Source organism: Spermophilus citellus (genome assembly GCF_964194105.1).
Source record: "Spermophilus citellus genome assembly, chromosome: 2".
Classification (NCBI taxonomy): Eukaryota; Metazoa; Chordata; class Mammalia; order Rodentia; family Sciuridae; genus Spermophilus; species Spermophilus citellus.
In genome coordinates, this window is record NC_138183.1 from 66,135,464 (window position 1) to 66,158,282 (window position 22,819).

Sequence of the window (22,819 nt, forward strand, 5' to 3'; positions counted from 1 at the left end):
CATGGATTAACATAGAAAGATGGTCACTAAGGCAGGTTGATCTGAGCTGTGTCCCATCAGCAGAGGTGCAGAAGCAAAGTGATAATCAGCTGAAGTCTGTCCTCAACGTTGTATTGTCTTTTCTTTGCCCCAGGTTCTCGCGCTTTCCAAAGCCCACCATGGTATGACACTGGCCTGCTTTCCCTAGACATTCATCTATGCTCTAGAATAGATTGTAAAATCCAACCTGCTGGCATTAATTTATACTGAATCAATGGTCACATGCAAAGCCAGATTTCCACTTTTTCTTGAAAATCCTGAATGCAAGGAGTCCCCATTCCCACATGGCAACAACTAAGGGAGATGATAGAATCTGTCTAGTCAGGGCAGTATACTAGTCACTAGTCTCACCTTACCTGCTTTATTTTTTTAACCTTCACTCTTTTGCCTATTCCAGTTCTTTCTCTGCCCCCATTAAAACTTCTTTGCTGTAGTTAATACTAAACTGTTTAATAAATAGGTACAGATTAACTCCTTGGCTTAAGCCCTTGGAGAACACCAAGAATGGGTGACACCAAACTGCTTTTCCCTGATTACTCTTCTCCTAGCACCCGCAGAGGCTGAGGACATACCCTGTAGATTTCTTCGAGCAGAAGCCTGGCACAGTTCTTGCCAAGGTCCTCTGGAAGCACAGCTGCTCCCTGGCCCTGTGGGTTGGAGGCCAGTTCAGCACTGAGGAAGGTGCCATTGGTGGTCTCAGCAACCAGTGACAACCCAAAACCTGGAGACCTAGGGATTCAAAGACACAGACACTTAGTTGGTAAAGGTACATGGGCCAGCAAGTAGAGAACAGAAACATCTTTTGGATGGCACTGTGTCCTAAGGCTTCCTTCTGTTTGCATGAAGCATTAGAGTGCCTGTAGCTTACACTGGAAATAACAGATGACATAGTGAGGTCACACAAAGCAAAACTAGCAGAGGTGTAAGTTTGCATTGCTTTACCTCTTAGCCCTCCACTCCCTCCCCTCCTTAGCTGCAAAAGCTCTTACTGTGAGAGTTTGTAACAATCAACAGTACCTGATAACCTCAAGGGCTATCAAGTATCAAGAAAGATATAGTTCTCCCAACAGCAGTCACATGTGACTTGCAATCACAACAAATGACCTGCTTTCTTCAACACAACTCAACATTGCTCATGAAGTACCTTCTGTTTGTCCAACAGAAAACTAGCCAAAATTATTTGTTTGAGAAAAACTATTTATGACATTAATAAGGTTTTAAGTATATATGAGATCACGATGTGGAAGAACTATACTGACCAGTTATTTGAAAATTAAATTGTCACCAGGAGTGGTGGTGCATCCCTGTAATCCTGGGTATTCAGGAGGTTGGGGCAGGAGGATCACAAGATCAAGTCCAGCCTGAATAATTTACCTCAAAATAAAATTTAAAAAAGGACTGGGGATGTAGCTCAGTGTTTGCTTAGGGTGTGTGAGGTCTTGAGTTCAATCCCCAGTTCCATAGGGGGGAAAAAAAAATAATTTCAATTAATTCAATCATCTAATCAGTCAATATTTAGTAACACCTGCTAAGAGAAAGGGGCACAACAACTTACCCACTTAAGCAAAGGCTCAGGGCACTCTGACTCATGTTTAACAAGATAACATTACCCACCATCAGAAATGCCTAAAAATTCTAGCACGACCCCAAGTTGCCTTTGAGTCACTTGACCAGGAGGAGGAGGGTGATGGCACACAGCTTATCACAGAGGAAGTAGAATGCAAAAAAAAAAAAAAAACCAGAAAAGAGAGGAAGGGAGGGAGACCCAGAAGACAGGCTGATACTGCTGCTTTAACCCACTGACCTGCATTTTCAAATTTTCCTTTCCATGTGAATTTTTTAAGGTGGTTAAATCAGTACTGTTCCACTTAGTTGTTTTCTTTGTTGATACTGGGAATTGAACCCTAGGTTAACCACTGAGCCACATTCCCAGCCCTTTTCATTTTTTATTTTGAGACAGGGTCTCATTAATTTGGTTAGGGCCTTGCTAAGTTGTAAGTCACTTTGAACTTGCAATCCTTCTTGCTTCAGCTTCCCAAGTGCTAGGATTACAGGTATACACCACTTCACTCAGCTCACATAGTATATTAGGCAACTTTTAGAGAAAATAAAGAATATATAAAGAATATACATTGAGCTTTATGTATATTACTCTTATTTTCCCCTCAATTTGGGGTGGGTACATTATTGGGCCTAATTTATGTTAGGTTGACAACGCAGCAAGCCATCAGGTGACCTGATTATCTGCATTGGTATAGATGAAAAGGAGAGCCTCCAAATGGGAAAGGGCTAAGAAACAAAGTATTTACTCTGAGAGTAAAAATGGGTCACAGTGAACTGATACGCATGCTAGTCATAGCACTGACACAGACCACCAAAAATTGCCAGCCCTCTAGGTCCTGGACCATGGCCACAGAATAAATTCTCACTCATCTCTAATGGTAGGTGATGTTAAATAAACTCACTCCTATATTTGAACAAGCCAACTTGTGGATATTTCGCTGAATTAGAAGAGAAAAATACACATCCATGACTTCATTAATTTTAAAACCAGAGAAAAAAGATCAGCATTTGTTATCTCTAACTGGAAATTTAGAAAATCAAACACAAACTTAACTCATACATTGGTTTTATGTCATTTTGCAAATGGAGCATGGAGTCAATGACCCATGGATCTATATCATGTCCACATCTTGATTCATATGTAGTAAGGCTTCTTTCTACTCACTGTTAGCAAGCATGAAACTTGATCATGCACTAGGGTCAGCTGAGTCAGAGGCATTATTAAAAACTCCACTATAGCTGGTAACAATCAGCATGGACTTCAGGCCTGCTCTGCTTCATTCCTGCCCACTTATTGCTAAAACTATCAACCAGATTTAAAAAAAAAAAAAAAAAAGGACTATCAGGATCAGGCCACTTGGACAGCTTCTGCAGCTACCTGTCCTTCCCTAGCCCTCTGCAATCCTTCTCCAGAAAACATCTCGACAACATAATTCCAGACTTACAGCCAAGATGGGAGTGGGGGAGGGACAGCAATAGCAGGCAGGCACTGTTTCTGTAGCAACTACCTTCAATGTGTAAGTAAAGAAAATACTATTGATACTTGAGTAATAAATCAAAGTTTAAGACATCATTGACTCTCCCAACCCCCAGCTTTGCACAGAAATCCTTTCCCAACTCTGACCTCTGACACCACCATCTTTGTTGCTTTGAACTATGAGCCAACATCATATTTCTGAAATCACCTTCACCAAGGTCAAAGATCTTTACTCACACTTAACCCCTTTCCCCACTGTTCCTCTTTTCTTTTTGCTAAGTTAAAATAGACCTTGGGTGGAAAAACTGTGAAAAGGATCAGCTATGGTACCACTTAAGAAAAAGTTAACTTTGACCCACAATAACCAACTTCACATTATTTTTAGGAGACACAACCTAAAAACTTCAGATTCAAAATGTAATGACACCATCGCTCACACTAAAATGATTCAGCAAAACAGGAAAACAAAACCCACAAAGAAATAAAGTAAATGTGGCAAAACACTCATTGATAACTATAAGCAATAGGAAGCTATGGAGGTATTCACTGTGCTATTCCTTGAATTTTTTGTAGGCAATAAACAAAAATGGATTCAATTGCTTCCCTACCTTCCCAGTTTCTAAATATACAAACAAAACCCAAAACAGGCATTACGCAGATCATTTTTTTTCTCTATTTTCATTTTAATTTTCCTTCAAGTTTTTTTCTATTTTTTAAAATTTCAGTTTATATTTAGTTTTTTAAATTTTTTACCAAAGGCTTTAAGTAAACTCAATTCAAATCTGCAATAACAACTTTCTCTGGATCTAGGTGTGTTGTTATTACAAATGGAGAAAGAAGCTGACTTGCAGGTAAATGACAGAGAATTTTTCCCCCTGTACTGTTATTTGTTCAGGGCGTAAGAATCTGTTCATTTTAAATTTTTGTTGGGCTAGAGTGTAGATGGAATTAAAGCTTAAGTCACTTTTTATTAATAGATAGGTTTAATCCCCAACGGTTAAGAACTAGACCCTAAGCTCCTAGCCCTAGCCACTGGGATGTTTTCCAAGTGACAGTGACTCAGAAGTGCCTATTGGTGATAGAAGCAATAAGTTGGAAGGAAATTAATTCTGAAATAATTCTTCCCCTGCTACCCAACCTCAGAGCTGGCAGTTTTAACTTTACCCAGAAGAGACATGTAGCTACCAAAGGTAGCTACAAAAGTAGGTTCCAAAATGAAGACACTTACTTCCCAGAGTTGACTCCTTTCATGTGATCTGTGTAAATATAGATATCAGGTATGAACTTGTTGAGGAGGCCCCTTGCAGAATCCACGATCCGGTTTGCCATCTGAGGTGATACACGTACAGAGTACCTGCAATCTGGAGTTAAGGGTGTCATGTTCCTTGGGCTCCAGGACAAAAGAAAGTCAGTTCTAAAGCAGACAAAGTGTTTTGGAACTGTAATAACATACAGTTGTAACACAGTTTTCCAACTGTGTTTCATTGTTTAACTTTATAGTACCATAACTCAATTTTTTTCATTATAATTATAAAAGGCTTAATTGGTCAAAATTAAAAAACATAAATTCAGGGCTGGGGCTGTAGCTCAGTGGTAAAGCGTTTGCCTTGCATGCATGAGGCACTGTGTTCAATACTCAGTACCACATAAAAATAAGTAATTTTTATGTGGTATGTGGCTCAAGCGGTAGTGTGCTCACTTGGCATGTGCGGGGCGCTGGGTTCCATTCTCAGCACCACATAAAAATAAAATAAAGATGTTGTGTCCGCTGAGAACTAAAAATAAATAAATATTGAAAAATTCTTTTTCTCTCTTTAAAAAAAAAATAAGTAAAATAAAGGTCTATCATACCCAAAGGACTTAAAAACAGCATACTATAGGGACACAGCCACATCAATGTTTATAGCAGCACAATTCACAATAGCTAAAGTGTGGAGCCAATTTAGATGTCCTTCAGTGGATAAATGGATTAAAAAAATGTGGCATATATATAATAGAATTTTACTCAGCATTAAAAAAGAACAAAATCATGGCATTTGCAGGTAAATGGGGGATGACATTGGAGAAGATAATGCTAAGTGAAGTTAGCCAATCCCAAAAAAACAAATGCTGAATGTTTTCTCTGATATAAGGAGGCTGACTCATAGTGGGGTAGGGAAGGGGAACATGGGAGGAATAGATGAATTCTAAATAGGGAAGAGGGGAGGGAGGGAAAAGGAGGGAGCAGGGGATTAGCAAGGATGGTGGAATGTGATGGACATCATTATCCAAAGTACTTGTGTGTGGGCTGGGGATGTGGCTCAAGCGGTAGCGCGCTCGCCTGGGATGCGTGCGGCCCGGGTTCGATCCTCAGCACCACATACCAACAAAGATGTTGTGTCCGCCGAGAACTAAAAAAAATAAATAAATATTAAAAAAAATTCTCTCTCTCTCTCTCTCTCTCTCCTCTCTCACTCTCTCTTTAAAAAAAAAAAAAACAAAAAAAAAAAAAAAACAAAGTACTTGTGTGAAGACCCGAATTGGGTGTCAACATACTTTATATACAGAGATATGAAAAATTGTGGTATATATGTGTATTAAGAATTGTAATGCAAAAGAAGTACATGTATAAAGCATAAATTGGCATGAACAAACTTTATATACAGAGATATGAAAAATTGTGCTCTATATGTGTAATAAAAATTGCAATGCATTCCACTGCTGTTGTGTATTTGAAAAAAAATAAATCAATAAAAGATTAAAAAATATCTATCAACTTATATAAAATAAATAAGTATATATATTTTTAAATAAAAACATAAATTCAGAGACTGGAAAATATAAAACATGAGCTCTTCCATCCCTGCCCTCATCCTATTTTCTATTCACACCCCTCTATCTAGAAATGGCTCAACTCTAGGAGTGAAGACAATTGCCTCTCTGCAAGTCATGGGCCAGGTTCTCTTCAAGCTCAAGACCTGAGAACACTTTTCTATTCTCTATCCATTCCCACTTCTGTAAGCAAGAAGTCTTTCTCTTAAGAACCTAAGGTCAGGACAGACACCACACTGAGGCACACCAGGGCCAATCCCAACCCACCTCCTATATGCTGACAGGGAAAGCAAAAAATGCTTAATCAAAGAGCCAGATGAGTACTGTTTTTTTCAAACTTACAGATCCTATTGTTTCTATTATTTAAGAACTAATTATTCCATCTGTGTATGATACAGCCTCCTCCATCTGCTATGTTATGGTCAAAAATACTGATCCCTAGCACTTCCCAAAGGAGGCACCCCGAAAAGAAAGGAGGAAGATATTACTAAAGCAAGTAAAAGGCTGGTGCTTGAGGATGTGGAAACTGTTAGCTAAAATCAGACTTTATTACAGAGACTGGTTCTTCCCAACCCCACATATCAAATTAAAAGTATTAAGCACTTTCAGGTGCAATGTATGGTCAAAAGCTGACTGTATATGTAGGACTAAAGAAATTGAAAAATAATGTCACTTTCCCACCCTGATATGAACCACATGGCAAGTCCAACACAAAAAGCAAGGTGCCATTCCAGCCTAGCTGTTCAAGAATTACTGTCAATAACACATTTAATTTTCATTTGAACTGTAAAAACAAAATGCTATACAAGGAACCTGACCTGGCGTTTACATCCCCCACCACCAACATCTGATTCATCCTGAACATTTTACTAACAGAGCAATCTCCCTTAGGCTAGTGAGTCTCCCAGTGACTCCTGACTCTTCAGGGTCCTTTGTAAGACTTTTCAATCTGCTCAGTATGTTCATCCCCAGCTTTGCACTATCACTCCCTACACCCCCCACACACACATTCAAACTGTCCAAATTCTTCAGTGTGAACTGCCTTCTACCATTTTCCAGTCCAGAGTCCTCTCTCCTTCCCTCCCTCTCTCTCTCCTATAACCCTCCAGTCAGCACCCACCTGTGTTTTTCCCCTGAACTCACCATGTACCTCTTTTCACATGTACACATCTTGCTCTTGTTCTTCAGAAAGACCACATATTCCATAAGGCAGGAACTTTGATTCTGTATCCCTTACAACTCTCCAATACACTACTTTTGTACCCAGAAATACCCGATAAATATTTGACTAGACAAAAAGGACAAACCTGAAATGAGGAAAGAGCAAAGAAGGATTTTTCAATACATACACAGTCCGGTTACATCACCCCCGCTCCTGTCCAGAACATACTTCTAACCACAGACAGTTTAGACAAATTGTCCCAAGTCTCATACCCTTTGGACTGAGTGGGTGCCACCCTGAAGGCTTAAACCTACCTACCCTCCCCAGGACTGATGATGTATCCTAATACATAATCCACAGCACTCATGGCTCCCAACGTCTTTGGCGTCGTATCACCTTTTTTTTTTTTTAATTTTTTTTATAGTTGTAGATGGACAGCATGCCTTTATTTTATTTGTTTATTTTTATGTGGTGCTGAGAATCAAACCCAGTGCCTCACACGTGCTAGGCAAGCGCTCTGCCGCTGAGCTACAGCCCCAGCCCCATATCACCTTATTTTATGCTCACAGCAACCCTGTGGCAAGGGCCATGATGCCTAGTTCTAGGGCTCACCTTAAGAAACAGAACTAAGACACTTGCTCAATATTAAACAGATCTGACTTCCAAAAAAAATCTTCCTCTTACCCCTCCAAAAATATGGAAAGCAGGAGGATAAGAAGGGTGTGTTTTTTAAGTGAAAAGAGACGAACACTTTCTCAAGTGCCTTCCCTACAATCAAGGAAAGGAAAAAAGATTACTCCACAAATTCCAATTCATTCCCAATTCATCTATAAGCTACTTCATTTATTTTTATGTACCAAATCATGAGCTCTGGGACAACACGATAAAACTAAAACAGTGTTCCTTTCTTTCTTGCCTCACATCAGGCAGAGGGAGAACCACAGTGGGTGGCATTCAATAAAAGGTAACTACTGTCTATTCACAGTATTGGCAGGAATCAAACCAGCATCCTCCCAGGCCCTGGCTGGTTGGTCATCGTTCTGCAGAATGCAAGAGAAAAAAAGATGCATTGGGAAGGAACTCAGTTAAAACCACAGTTCTCCCAACCACATCTCTCCCAACTCAGCCCTCCTGTGAGGAAAACCACCAGCGAGCTCAGTCCTACAGCCAACCAGCCCTACAAGTAAACAAACCACAAATTTAAAGCTTTTTCCAAAAGCAGTTCTTTTTTCCCAGGCTCCAAAACTGGCAAAGAAGATGATAATTCAAACCTACATTCCTTTGAGGTGTTTGTTAAATGGCAGTTCTGGAGACCAGTGGCTGGAATGTTTGATCCATAGACAGTAATCTGAGAAAGGGTGCTGTGTTGACTTTCCTGGGGAGTTGAGAGAAAGCCTCTACTAGTCAGAGATACACTGGGGATGGTTTAGGTATTCTTTATCTCCCTTAAGACAGAGACAAACATGAGACCTTGCAAGTGTTTTCCTGATTCTAAACAGGGAAGGTTCAAGAACACTAACAGGAAAAGCCAGGGAAAAACAAATTTGCATCCAGGGGGGCGCCAGGGCACCAGCAACTCTTCCGGCTTTTATGTTCTCTGTAAACCCTCGCGGCTTCCCACATCCCACCACCACCACCAAAGGAACACTCGCCAGGCTTTGAATACTCACAATAGAGAGCACAGGGGCACCCCAGTATGATGCCTCCATGAAACCTAAGGGATTATGACAAGACCATATCAAAACAAACAGAGCGCACTGCTGGAAATCACAGTTATGGACCACAGACTGGATTCCAAGCAGAGTTCACTGCCACAATACAACATTAAAGAAACACATCTCAAAAAAGGAAAAGCAACAAAACTCAAAATATTCCTGAAAGTGTATAGCATTTCATGTACAAGGCCATTTAACTACAGCACTTTGGATAACAATGAAAAATGCAAAACAATTCAAGGGCCGTAAATAAGATTTGACTTTTTGGAGTCCTTTATATGGCAGAATACATTGTGTTTATTAATAAGATCCATCTATAAGTGATTGACATGGATCAGTAGAAAAGGAATTTTTGGTTTTAAAAAACATGCATACCTAGCCAGGCACAGTGACACACGCCTGTTATCCCAGCAGCTTGGGAAGCAGAGGCAGGAGGATCAGCAAAAGTGAGGCACTAAGCAATTCAGTGAGATCCTGTCTCTGAATAAAATACAAAATAGGGCTAGAGATGTGGCTCAGTGGTTAAATGCTTCTGAGTTCAATCCCTGGGACCCAAAAACAAAAAACAAAAAAACACACACCTAGTCACACTGTATTTCATTTCTTTATAACCTTCTCTGTAGCCTTTTTTCCCAGCTCCTCAGACTCCAAGAATATCAAAATTGAACAATCTTAGGAAATCACTCAACCAATTTAACTATCAATCAAGTTGGGGGCTTCCAGGACAGGAACCATTTCTCCTCAATTTGCCCGTGTTCTCACACATATAAGGTTTGGCCCTTAGGTGGTTCCCAGGACAGCCAAGCAAAAACAGACAATAAACCAGTGAAATTCTGTTACATATTCCTCTGTTCTTTTTTATTTTTCCTTTTTTCCCATTTGTGGCACTGGGGAGTGAACAAACCGAGGGCCTTGGATACGTAGACTAGTGCCCTACCACTGAACTATACCAGCAGCCCTTTTTATTTTATTTTGAGATACGATCTTGATAAGTTGCCCAATCTGACCTTGAACTCATCATCTCCAACCTCAGCTTCCCAGGTAACTGGAAGTATGAGCCCCCATCCTTGGCTATTCCTCTGCTCTTGATGATTCTTACAAAGAACTTCAGGCAGCACCACAAGTTTGATCTTTTAGGTAACAATTACTTTCTCCATCTTGTGGCTATGCAGCCCACCCTATTCCATGTCCTTCACCACTTTTTATTCAGGTTAATCAAGGCCTCTGAAAAGTTAATCCACACCATACCTCTTTTCCTCCAAGTAAGACCATCCCTGTTTCTCAGTAAAAATTCCCGAGAAATGCAAAACATTAAGCACACACCTTGCCTTGGGAAGCAGGCATCCTGGCCTACCTTCTTCCTCTACTTCCAGGAAAGTCACTGTCCAACTCATCCCCCTCCTTTGCCTCCAACACCTAGCTCTCTTGTCTGCTCCTAGAATCTTAACTCTTTTAATAACTAAAACATCAAAACAGAATTCCCTAAACATAATCCTACCCCTCCACACAGCATACATATCTACTTCTGTTACACCTGATCTTCAAATCTATTAAGATCTCCAATCCCTTGACTTCCTGCCTTCTCCAGGACAGTGAGTCCTGCTACCTTACCGAGTAAGTCGCATACTGGCAATTGTTTCAATGACGTAACTGTCCACACTCTACCTCTTTCCACCTGTCGTCCTGCACTGCTCACCCACCTGGTTAAGTGTATTCATCCCCTGGGTGAAACTAGCCTTCCTGCCTTCTCTACTCTTCCCTCTAGGATGCCACCATGACAAAATTTCAACTTAAGCTGAGCCCTTATTGCTGTTCCCCAAACCTTTTTATTATCTTCAGTTACTACATAACTGGAATAGCACACCTTTACCAACTTTGTCACTCTCCTTGTCCTACCATGCTGCTCCTCTTATCTTCGATACCATCCTATCTCAATAAAAACTAAAAATTAACCCCAATCTCCTTCTACTTACCTCCACACAGTTCTATCTTCAGCCATCCTTAATATATGCCTATAGACTTGAATCCCTCAAATAAGAGTAAAAATAACAGCAGCCACCATCTACCAATAACTTACCTGTACCTCTTACTGTGTATCTCCTGCCTCATTTAACCTCACTGCAAACCCGTGCAGTAGGCACAATAGACCCACTGATATATGAGTCAACCAGGGCTTGAAGCCAAAGTGCTATCATCAGCAAACAACAAAACATAGAACCCAGACCTGTCTTACTCCAGCCCCTGGCCTTTTACTCACACCTTGTTACCTTAATTCTTCAATCGCCCTCTTTCCTACTTACATCCACTTTATCCAATCTGCAAAACACTCAAATAATTACCAACATTTTCTTAAAAGGGAGGGCATTCTACACTCTCTCCTCATCAAGTTACCACCTCATCTTTTTTCCTCTTCTCTTACCTGTTAAGATTCTGAAGAGAGCATGGTAGCACACGCCTGAAATCACATACTGAGGCCAAAGAATTGTAAGTTTGAAGCCAGCTTGGGTAACAAAGCAAAACCCAGTCTCACAATAAAATTTTTTAAAAAGGACTGGGGATGTAGCTCTGAGGCAGAGTGCTCTTGGGTTCAATCTCCAGTAACCATGAAGTAAATAAGTTTCCGAAAAGAGAAGTTCCAACACATCACCATTTGGTGCACGCACCACTCTCTGGAAATAGCTCTTCCCAAAGACCTCAGCTCTTTCCCCACCCTAACACGGTCTCTTCGGGGGCCTTTGCAGTGCTGACCTGGACTTCCCAAAGGCTGTACTCTCCTCTTTACTTTGCTTTTACTTTCCAGTTTTGGTGGCCTCTCAGGGTTCCACTCTCCTCTCTTCTCGTTCTACCTGGTAACTGACTCCAAATCACTCTTTCTAGCCCCCTCCTTGCCCAAGTTAGAGAGCTACATTTCTAATTTCCTTTTATACTTACCACCCTGTAGTTCTCTTGAAGGACCCACAAACTCAACATGTATAAAACCAAACTCAATCCCACCTTCACCCAACTCCACCCCAAATTTTATCTACTATCAGAACACACATATCTACTTGGGTGTCTCAGTGAGAAACATCAAAATCATCTTCAATAACTCCCTATTCCTCTATCACTGACCAGGTCATCCCGTTGTCATACCCACACTGCCTCTACAGCCTCTCAATAGCATGTCTTACCTGTCCTCTGGCCACTACCCTCACTGCCTCTCTTTTAGGCCCAACAATAATCCCATTACCTTTGCCTCTAAGTGTTGCCATTAGGTGGTATTTTTAAAATCTGATTTTCAAAAATGTCCACAGTGAGCCAAAGTTCTTACATTATCACCAAAGGTGTTCTCTTGATATACAAATTCATTCCCCAGATGAAAGTCACTGATTTTCGAATAAAGGTCAACTCCTTAACATGCCCTTCAGCTATTTACTGACTCCTACCTGTCTTGAAGTCCTGTCTTCCCCATCAAATGCCACTGACTCACCTGACTGCCAGCCACACCACAGCCACACTGCCTTGCTTGTTACTCCCCTCTACAGAGGTGCACTGCTCTGTCTGAAGCACTCCCCCTTTCTATTTCCATTTCACAAGCCTCAGTCCTTCAGGGCTCTATTCGAATGGCCTCTCCTTTCTGTGGGAAAAAGAGGATAAAAGCCTGGGCTCCAGAGTTTAAATTCCAGCTCTGCTATTATTGGCCTTGTGATGGTATTAACAAATTCCTTAAGCTTCTGAAGCCTCAGTTTCCCCATCTGTAAAACAAGATGTGAGTAAACTCAGTTCTTCTTCGGAGTTTAAAAATAAGGTATATAAAATGATTGTCAAAATACACACAGTAAACACATAAATAGTAGATACTATTTATTATTCCAGCCCTCCTAAATCCTCTAGACAAAAGTGGCGAATCCCTACTCTCAATTCCCCAAGCCCACTGCATACCCTCCTATATACCATTTTGCAAGTTATATTAGAACTATAAGGTTGTATCATTTGTTTCCTTTACCAGATGATGAGCTCCTCTGAGGGAGGGAAGGGACTGCAGTTCCTCTGTGACTCTCAAACCAAACCCTCAGGAGAAGACCTCATACCCCAGGGTCATATGCTTAAACATTAACTGAAAAAAACTGAACAAATCAATCTAGCATGGTGAGGCAGATAATAAAACATCGTATCTCAACTAACAAGTATGATTTAACTAAAATCTTTCCCTAGGCTGTTGCCTAAAATGTAAATAATCCTTGGAAGAAGTAAAGCTATTAGTAATTCTTATCTTAGTAAAGCAATAAAAAAAAAAAAAAATGAGGAATCTAAACTCAAAGCAAAAGGATACGCCATTCCTCTGATACGTTTAATTTTTCCTGGATCTGTGAGCTGGATAGGCTTCAGGGCCTTCTTTACAGGACAGGAGAAAATCACTTCACCTCCTCCTCCAGGGGGCATTCCTCGACGCACAATCTGCACAAAATGATGAAGAGTGATAAAGCAAGGATGCAGCAAAGCAGTGAATTACTCTGACACCTAATCCAGAGAGGTTTCATTTTTCCAGTAAGCTCTTCCTCAAGGCAAATGGTCCTTTCATATTCAATGTCAATCCCTTCAAAACCAACAACACCTTGTGTTACCTGCAAGAGGGTATGTGCTGTTGGCAGCATGTCCAAGTCAAAGTCAAAGTGGGCTTTGCTTCATCTATCTACAGCCCTAGGTAGGTCATTTCATCAACGTGACCTATTTTACCTATTTTTTTCTTCCCAGTTCATCAGCTGATCCCATTTCTTAGCTATCAAGAATCCCTTTCTCGGGCATGTGTGCGGCCTGCGTTCGATCCTCAGCACCACATACAAAGATGTTGTGTCCGCCAAATACTAAAAAATAAATATTAAAAAAAAAAGAATCCCTTTCTCTCCTATGCAAATACCTGATCTATCAAGCCCAAAAGAAATCATTGTCCCTGTTTAAAACGATCAATTTTAAAAAATAAATATGCTAAACAGCTTAAGATATCCAGTATTACCACATTAGATTGATATAACTCTTAAAGTTTGGATATACAGTATCTCCAAAAAAATACTGCAAGAATATTAACAAGTAAATGATTAGATTATGAGCACTGTAGGCTAATCAGTCCCTTCTCATTTAAAGGGCCTGAGTGGGTGGTAACTACAGGCAGGTGGGGAGTGGCTGAAGTGATGGATCACTGGGGCCATGCCCTGGAAATGTTCATCTTCCCTGTGGTCCCTTCCCCACTTTCCTCTGTCTGCTCCCTGGCTTCCATGAATGGGGCAGCTTCCCTGCATTGTGCCCTTCCAACATGATGTTCTACCTCACTGTGCCCAGAGCAATGGACTTGGCCAACCACTGGCTAAACCTCTGAATCGTGAGCTAAAATAAACTTTTCCTCCTCTAAGTTGTTCTTATAGAATATTTTGGTTAGCTGACTAACACAAATTCCTTTAAATAGGAAACAGATTCTTAAATCACTTATACTATGTTTTAGAAATACTGAAAAATCTGAGGGACACTCACATTGGGGGTTCCTGAACACAAACTATATCGAGATCAGACTAGCAATAGGAACAGCATCCTTACGGCTCTCCTAACTGCTATGGAGAGGGCTGTGTGAGGAATACAGGAGTTAATACATGTAGAATGTTTACTATAGCACCTACCACAATGTACAACATGACTGTTGGACACTACTATCATTACTAGCAAGTCCCTTTCAGTTCAAAGTTTATAGTGTTTGGTTCATGAGCCCTTTGGGACTTCTTAAAGATGATAACTTCAATTGTGACATGCATACACACTGAGTCACAGAGCTCTTCCAAGCAATTGATAACATACATACAGCCAACAGTTCAATATATTCTTACCTTTAGTTCAAACGATTCACCATCAATCCCAAACTGTTTCAACAGAGGGAGAGCTGTTGCCTTAAGAACATCAACCTATAAAGTATTTGAAGGGAAAAAAAGTTTAATTAAACTTTGGGCAGATAGAAAGAGTTCAAAAAACAGGCAAGGGTTAGCAACAAGGCAGGTGGTACAGTTTGGTGAAGAGAAAATGCTGGCCTACAACTGCTCTATCCAAGTTAAGTCTCTGATTTTGCAAATCACTGGGCTTCTCGGAGCTTTGCTTTCCTCACTGATGAAATGGAGACCTACACCTACCTTGTAGTCTCCTTGAGCATTACATGCAATAGGCATGAAAAAACTGCAGGGCTCATAGAACAAACAAACTGGGATCTCTGCTCGTTTTTACAGGTATACACACTGTGAAAGAAACTATCATTCTCTTTCAGTAATCTTTTTAATGTTTAGAGCTGGTGGCACTCAGAGTAAAAGCAAACCAAATGAACTATTCAATATTAACCTAAGAGTCCAGATGAAGGTGCTGATTCTACATGGGAGGGGAGAGTAGTGAGGGAATTATAGTCTCAAAACCCATGAGACAACACAGACCCCAAATTACAATTATAAAACCATCCACAGTTAACGGCAAGACTTTTGCCAAGTGTTATTCTTATCTCTTCCCTATTCAGAGCTCTGAGGTCTTCCTTATCAATTTGTGGATTTCTCATAGGATATCAGAATGGCATCCAAATTATGTATATCTAAAAATCAGCAAATGTTGCTCAATTGTAACATGCGCATTATATCTTGGCTATGAGGTAACCCCCAAAAGTTCCTGTGTTGATATTCAGAGGTGAAATGATTAGATTATGAGAGCTGTATCCTAATCAGTAGACTGATCCATTTGATAAATTAAAAATACTGAGCAGTAACTATAGGCAAGTGGGTCATGACTAGAGGAAATAGGTCACTGGGAGCATACAGTAGAGATTTTATATTTTGTCCCTGGTTCCTTGCACACCCTCTGCTTCCTAGCCACCATAAGCTGATTAACTTTCTTCCCTCACACCCTTCTACCATGAAGTCCTGTCTCACCTCAGGCCAAGAGCAACAGAGTTGGCCAAACATGAACTGAACCTCTGAAAATAATGTGCCAAAATAAACTTTTCCTCTTCTGAGTTGTTCTTGTAGGGTATTTTGGTTACAGCAACAAAAAAGACTACTAACATGATGGGAAAGAGAATCATTCCCTACTAGTTCCTAATGGAATCAGGGGCTGGGGATATAGCTCAGTTGATAGAGTGTTTGCGTCACATGCAGGAGGCCCTGGGTCCAATCCCCAGCACCACAGGGGGTAGGGGGAACCTCTAATGGAAACAGGTATTCCTCCTTGATCCTGAGAAGACTGACCCTATCAGGGGACAGCGAGGGAAGGTAGCACAAACAGAGGATATAGGAGAAAGCCCTAATCCTGGTCTTGGCTCTGCCTCTAATTAGCTGTACAGCCACAAATGAGAAAAATCACAACCATCTCAATTTCTTGTCTCTAGATAAGAACCTTATGCTGGTTCGTCTCCAAGCTGCTAACAATTTTCACAGGCTGATTTGACAGAATGATCTCCAAGGAGGCTTTATAGCAGAAGATACGCTCTAACTAAATATCTGGGTATTAGAAAATTAACCAGAAGTAGAAATAACCTGTAAAGCCTGGGAACGTGTTCAGAATGGATCAGGTGTGGCAGGGGCAGTGACAAGGAAAACCTATTAAAGATTAGCTTATTTTAATTAAATATTAAAGCTAAACATACCCAAAAACGTAATTCAGTCATGCATCACTTAACAATAGGGATATTTTCTGAGAAACACGTCATTAGGTGATTTTGTCCCTGTGCAAACATCACAGAGTGTTCTTACCTACTTTTTTTTTTTTTTTTTTTTGAGATGGGGGTGTTGCTAAGTTGCCCAGTTGCTCAATCCTCCCATTTCAGCCTCCAAGTGGCTGGGATTACAGATGTACACCACCCCTCCAGCTAAGTGTGCATATATAAATCTAGATGGTGCAGACAAGTACACTCCTAGGCTATACGGTATGGTTGATTTTTAAATTTGTCATTTTTATTTTTTGTTTAAACTTTTTTGTTCAAAACTAAAACACAGTCTGGGTGCAGTGGCGCACACCTGTAATCCCAGCAGCTCAGCAGGCTGAGGCAGGAGGATCACAAGTTCAAAGACAGCCTCAGCAACTTGATGAGTCCCTGAGTAGCTTAGCAAGATGTTGTCTCAAAATGAAATATTAAAAAGGGCTGGGGATGTGGCTCAGTAGTTAAGCACCCCTAGGTTCAATCCCTGATACAAGAAAAAGAAAAAAAAACCCTAGGGCACAAACACATAGCTTAGGTCTATGCAGGATCAAGATCATCAATATCGCTATCTTCTACCTCCAAATCTTGTCCCACAGGAAGGTTTTCAGGAGCAATAACATGCATGGGGTTGTCATCTCCTCTGAGAACAATGCCTTCTTCTGGAATTCCCTTCTGAAGGGGCCTTCGTGGGGTTGTTTTACAATTAGCTTTTTCATAAGTAGAAGGAATAAACTCTAAAATAACAAGAAAACTATAATAGAGTAAATACATATACCAATAACATTTATTTTTATCAAATACTATGAACTGGATGAGCACAGTGGTTTACATCTGTAATCCCAGGCTGAGGAAGGAGGATCCCAAATTCAAGGCCAGTCTAGGCAATTTAGTGAGACCTCAGGAACTCAGTAGAACAGTGTCTCAAAATAAAAAATTAAAAGGGTTAGGAATCTAATTCAGTGATAACCTGTCCCTTGGGTTCAATCCCCAATCCCCAGAAAAAAGTATTATGTCCTGTACATAACTGTATATACTATGTTTTCATATAACTGGCAGCACAGTAGGCTTGTTTACACTAGCATCACATGTGACAGAAGCTTTGCACTATGACATAAGGACAGTTGTGGGGTATTTTGTTTTTGTTTTTTTATCAGGGATTGATCCCAGGGGCACTTAACCACTAAGCCATATCCACAGTCCTTTTTTGCATTCCATTTAGAGACAGGGTCTCCCTAAGCTGCTTACAGCCTCGCTAAGTTGCTGAGGCTGGCTTTGAACTTGTGATCTTTCTGCCTCTATCTGAGCCTCTAGGCTTACAGGTATGCACACCACACTCAGCTAGATGCAACATTTCGACAGCTACGATGTCAATAGGTGACATCTTATGGGACCACTGGTATATACATAGTCTGTCATTGATGGAAACACTATTATGTGGCACATGACTATATACTCATATGGGATTGCCAGAACCCAGAAGAGTCTGTCTAGGATAGAATTAAGGGTGGCTGGGGAAAGGACGAAGCCAAATCTTAAAGACTTGGTAAGTGCTAGGATACAGGTTACTCTGAAACTAGGCAGCCACCACCTCTCCTGGGGGAAAAAAGGTAAGAAAGTAGAGCATCCTTTCTGGCTCATTCTACTTATACCCTAAGTCACAAAGGACAAAGTCAAATAAACTTATTTCCAAAGTCAGCCAGAAGCACAAGTGTAATTTCAAGTACTGTCCTGTCTCCTAATCACTCTCCACCAGACACACTTGGTATTGTGAGACAAGGGTTGGAAAGCTAAAGAGGGCTTAAGCCTCAATCTGCCTCTAACTAGCTGTGAAATCTGGGATACTTCCCTAAATCTCTGAAGCCTTAGTTTCTTCTATATGAAATAAGAAGCTAGCCTAAACACTCTATTATCTTCTCCAGCTCTGCATGTTCTAGCTAAAGCAGAATAAGGCCTGCAAGCTCTGCTTCAGGGAAACTGAGCTGTCCCTCTATGGTACCTAAAAAATGGTAACTCAGGGTACCTTTCTCAGAGGTCAACAACACTTCTCACTACCAAACCTCACTGTTCAAGCTTAACCTGACTCCTGCAAACAGTAACTCTGGATCATTCCCAGCTACTTACAATTTGACTGCTGCTTGGTTTCTCCAAATTTCTTTTCTATTTCCAGCTACTTTTTTCTCTCTCATATCTTAAACACTCACTTCCCCTCACTCTTCTATTCTCAGTTCCTTGCTCCACAGGGCAAAAAACAATAAACAACAACAACAAAAAAACTCTACGACTCACAAAGTCTAGAAAGGAAATTGAAATGAATAAGGAGATCAACTGAGAATTGTGTCCAGCTGGAAAGCTCATGTCTTACCAGAGGGCAGCTGCCACATAGCTCCAACTGATGGCCATCATGCAGGAACAGCCTTCCACTGCTCCTGCACTGCCCTACTCATGCAAAAGCTGGGATTTTGACATGAACAACAAATTCATTCTCTCTCTTTCTCTCTCTCTTACTCCCCTCCGCCAACAAACACACACCACTGCCATCATCACATTATATAGGCCAAAGCAAAGACAGCTATAGGACCAATTCAGCTAAAATGCTACTAGTGTTCAACCATAGCTAGTCAATCTCACTGACCAGACTTATCTCAGTAGGTAAGATCCTGAGGACCTGCTTTGAATTTCCAGACAGTAGTTTCTAACTGCCATATGGACATCCCCATGTAGTTATGCTGCCAAAAGCTCAGAGTACAGTAACAAAATCAAACACATCATCCATTATCCTACCACAATTTCCCCTTACTGTGTCAAACACTATCTAAACATTATCCTTAAAGTCAATCAGGACAAAAAAAATTATGAAGTCACTTTTGGCCATTCCTCTCAGTCCATCTCCAAGTACTTATCAAGTCATTAAGTCACTCTTGCCATCATGCCCTTCTCCTTATTTTCTACTTCCAGCTTTATAAAGCCCAAGCTAGTCTATCACTTCTCCAATTCACTGTTCACTCAACATCCAGGATTATCCTCCAAAAAGCCATATTTAACATGTTAAGAGGTAGGACCATGGAAGACCTAAAGATACGCAATTCTGTCTTCCTGTTTTCTATTGCTATAATAAAATGCCTGAGACCAATTTAAAAAAAGAAAGAAAAAAAGTTGATTAAGTCATGAAGACACCACCTTCGCAAATGGACTAAGGATATTATCACAGAAGTGGGCTTGTGAGAAAAGGATACATTTAGTCCAATTTTTCTGTGTTGCCATCTGATGCCTACACCATTTTATGATGCAAGACAAAGGCCCTCACCAGAAGCCAGCACCATGTTCTTGGACTTCCCAGCCTACAGAAATGTAAGAAATAAACCTCTGTTCTTTATAAATTATCCAGTCTAGGTATTATGTTACAGCAATGCAAAATGGACTAAGGTACTGACGATCAGCACTTTGCTTGTACCTCTATCAGGGACCAAGGGGATTCAGTCTTTTCATCTCCCTAGCCATGCGCACAGGTGTCTACCCCATGAGAATGAGAGCTCCCTGACAGCAGAGTCACTCATGGTATTCATACTTGCATGACATGAGTAAATGGAGACAGGCTAAAGAAGTTACTCCTTACCTAGGATTAGGAGTATTTATTTTAACCTGGGCTAAGCCAAGTATATCAACCACCATCATTTAGTCATGCTGCTGGCAAAAGGAGATAGTCCTGTCATATATGAAAATAGATTTGTTTTTAATATGCTGCATAAAAGAATTAAGTACCATTTCTGGGGAAGTTATCAACTACACTGAGAACAGCTTTTAAAAAATAGTAATTATAGAAAAGGAGTACAAAATTGGGATACACAGCATTAAAGTCCCAAGTATACTTTAGAACCTTTCCCCATAATTTGACACACTTTTCCTCCTTACATCTCAAAATATAGATGCCTCCTCTCACACTTTTAACAAAAGGGCCCATTTCCTAGCATCTTCTTAAAAATGCAGATTTTCTTCTTGAAAATCTTCTCAAAATGCTTCTTGAAAAGCAATCACTTAAATTAAAATTCTTATCAGTTTATATAACATTCATTTACAGGTAAGAATTTCAGATCTTGCACTGTACACTGTATTTAGCATGCTAGAAAAAGAGTTTACACAGCTGAATTACCAAGGATTGAGAAATAAGTCTTCCATTGCCTAAGAACATATTAACCCAGATACTGGAAGGTATTCTGGTGGATACCAGCCTCCAATTTGGAGCTCAATACACCACTAACTGGTCTTTTCCAGTTAGGAATGCTGCACACACTTCAGAGTTGGCCTTAGAAAATGCCCATTCAAGTCTGTGGTCTATGTCTGTAACAGTGAAGACAAGTCAGGCCTCTTGATCTTCAGCTTTAACACCTTCTCTGGACAGTTAAGTATCCAAAAGCAGCAACTTTTCCTTCTGAGCACACTGGCATTAAGAGAACTGTACTGATCAAAATGAAGGTTTCAATTGTATATCAAACTGTTCTCTCCACAAATGCAGAAAAACTAGAGAGTTTAGTAAGAAGTTTACTGGTATCCACAAACTATCACACATTCCTTCCCTGCCCTTATGCTTTTTTCTAAATCTGCAAATTTCGCAGATAAAGAAAGTTCCTGATTTTATGGTTGAAGACTGGATAAGTCAAGACTCTGCTGTGGCAATGCCAAGAGATTATTTTCTGCCTAAAACTTTGATCTGCTGCCCTCTAGCCTCAGCTCTCAGATGACCTTACAAAACTCCACTCTCATACACTTCAGCCAACAGAAGCATATTTCATGTCAAACACTATGAGACATCAAGCATCTGTTTTGAAGATTCCTAGACATAACAATGAAAGGCACCTTGATGAATGTTAGTAATCATCCTGAATGTGATGATCACAAGTTTTGGTTCATCTGCCTCCTGGAGTAAATTAACCACTAAATCTCAGATAAATAACAACAACAACAAAAACCCACTCAAAAATAGAAGCGTGCTTATGAGAAACTTTTTTCTTAGTAATTGAGTAATAATGAGAAACAAAAGAAAAATCACACCATGGTTTGACCTTGATACTCACCGAAGGGTCAACTTGGTCATTGGTCACTCCTCGCAGTACTATTTTTAATGGGTGCTTCATAAATGGTGCCAGGCAGAGAAGACCCTCCAGATAATAGCCAATGCCACGAAGGACACTACAGTCATGTTCCAAGGATCCACCATATAGGAGGCCAGGTTGATAATATAAGGTTGTTCCTTAAACCAGAGGGAAAAAAAACAGCCAGATGCAGCAGGAACAAAACCAGTGTCACAAGACAACGAATGCAGTAAGTCCCAAGGGGAAAACATGGCAAGGGCATCCAAGGGAGTTCAAAATGCCATTCCTGAGAGTCTGCACTTCACTCCAAAAGCTGAGTCACTACTGACAAGCCTCTGTAACAATAATAAACTGTGAGTGTAATTTAATAAATAGTAATAAATTAAACCCCTCTCTAAGCCATCTGAGTTTCCAAAGTCATGGCAGGGCACAGAAGAGGGCTCTTCATAGGCACCCTAGCCTCTTAGATGAACACTCTCAGACTGTGCTGACTGTAGGTTCATGAACAATAGTCTTAAAGCATCACACCAGCAGCCAGTATCCTCTAGGCCCCTTGAAATGAGATTTCTCATACAGTTCATAAACCAAAAAAAGATGCCTAGAAAAGCAAGTACTTTGTGGCACTCAATGCCAAGAGTGGCAGCAATTTTAAATTAATACTAATAAATGGAACTATCTAAAATTATGTTATGGTTCTTGGTGAACACTCTTCTTCATTTTCTTTACTCATTTTTTCACATATATTTATATCATCCCCAAATTTTCTTACTAAATGTGATATCAGAGGAAAAACATTGTAAAACACCCTAGATGATTTGGGACAGTAGGGTAAACTAAGTACTTCTAAGACATTGCTCAAAATCTTTTGCAATGTCTTCTGGCACAATTTATCAAAAATAAATAAAGGAAAATAGCTCTTGAGAGTTTATAAAATAAAACACAAAAATCTAAATAATCACAATCATGATTATATTCTCATTAAAGTGACCAACACTTCTCAAAGGGTATGATTCTAGGTCATTTATCCTCAACAGTGTTAAGATCAAGAAGCCAGAGAAAGAGTATATAACCACAAAATCCTTCAATTCCACCTACTTATGCCAGAAATTAACCAAATGAGAAACTGACGAGATAAGGATGATGGCTTTTATTCTAAAGGGGGAATGAACAGGGTCACATAAATAAATGTCTTTCCAAACTCCACTGTGGACATGACTAGAGAATAAAATTATCTGCCTTCTGAATCTCCAATAATTTTTTCTTTTTTTTTTT

At 40.2% G+C, this 22,819-nt stretch overlaps 1 protein-coding gene across 5 annotated transcripts in view; it reads right to left on the minus strand.

The window, feature by feature from the left end:
* Nucleotides 1-22,819, minus strand: part of RCL1 (RNA terminal phosphate cyclase like 1) — a 61,392-nt gene that overhangs the window by 14,497 nt on the left and 24,076 nt on the right. For 3 of the 5 annotated variants that reach the window (XR_014020427.1, XM_081279705.1, XM_081279706.1), the window contains exons 3-7: nt 21,530-21,705; nt 14,620-14,694; nt 13,080-13,204; nt 4,308-4,433; nt 612-768 (exon numbers count right to left, since the gene is read on the minus strand). Coding sequence is in view for 4 of the 5 variants with exons in the window: in XM_081279705.1 (XP_081135831.1) it covers nt 612-768; nt 4,308-4,433; nt 13,080-13,204; nt 14,620-14,694; nt 21,530-21,705 (659 nt within the window). In the remaining variant the exon portion in view is untranslated. Of the gene's footprint in view, nt 1-611; nt 769-4,307; nt 4,434-13,079; nt 13,205-14,619; nt 14,695-17,036; nt 17,195-21,529; nt 21,706-22,819 lie in introns of those variants that run through there. The other 2 variants (XM_081279707.1, XM_081279708.1) reach the window with 2 other exon arrangements.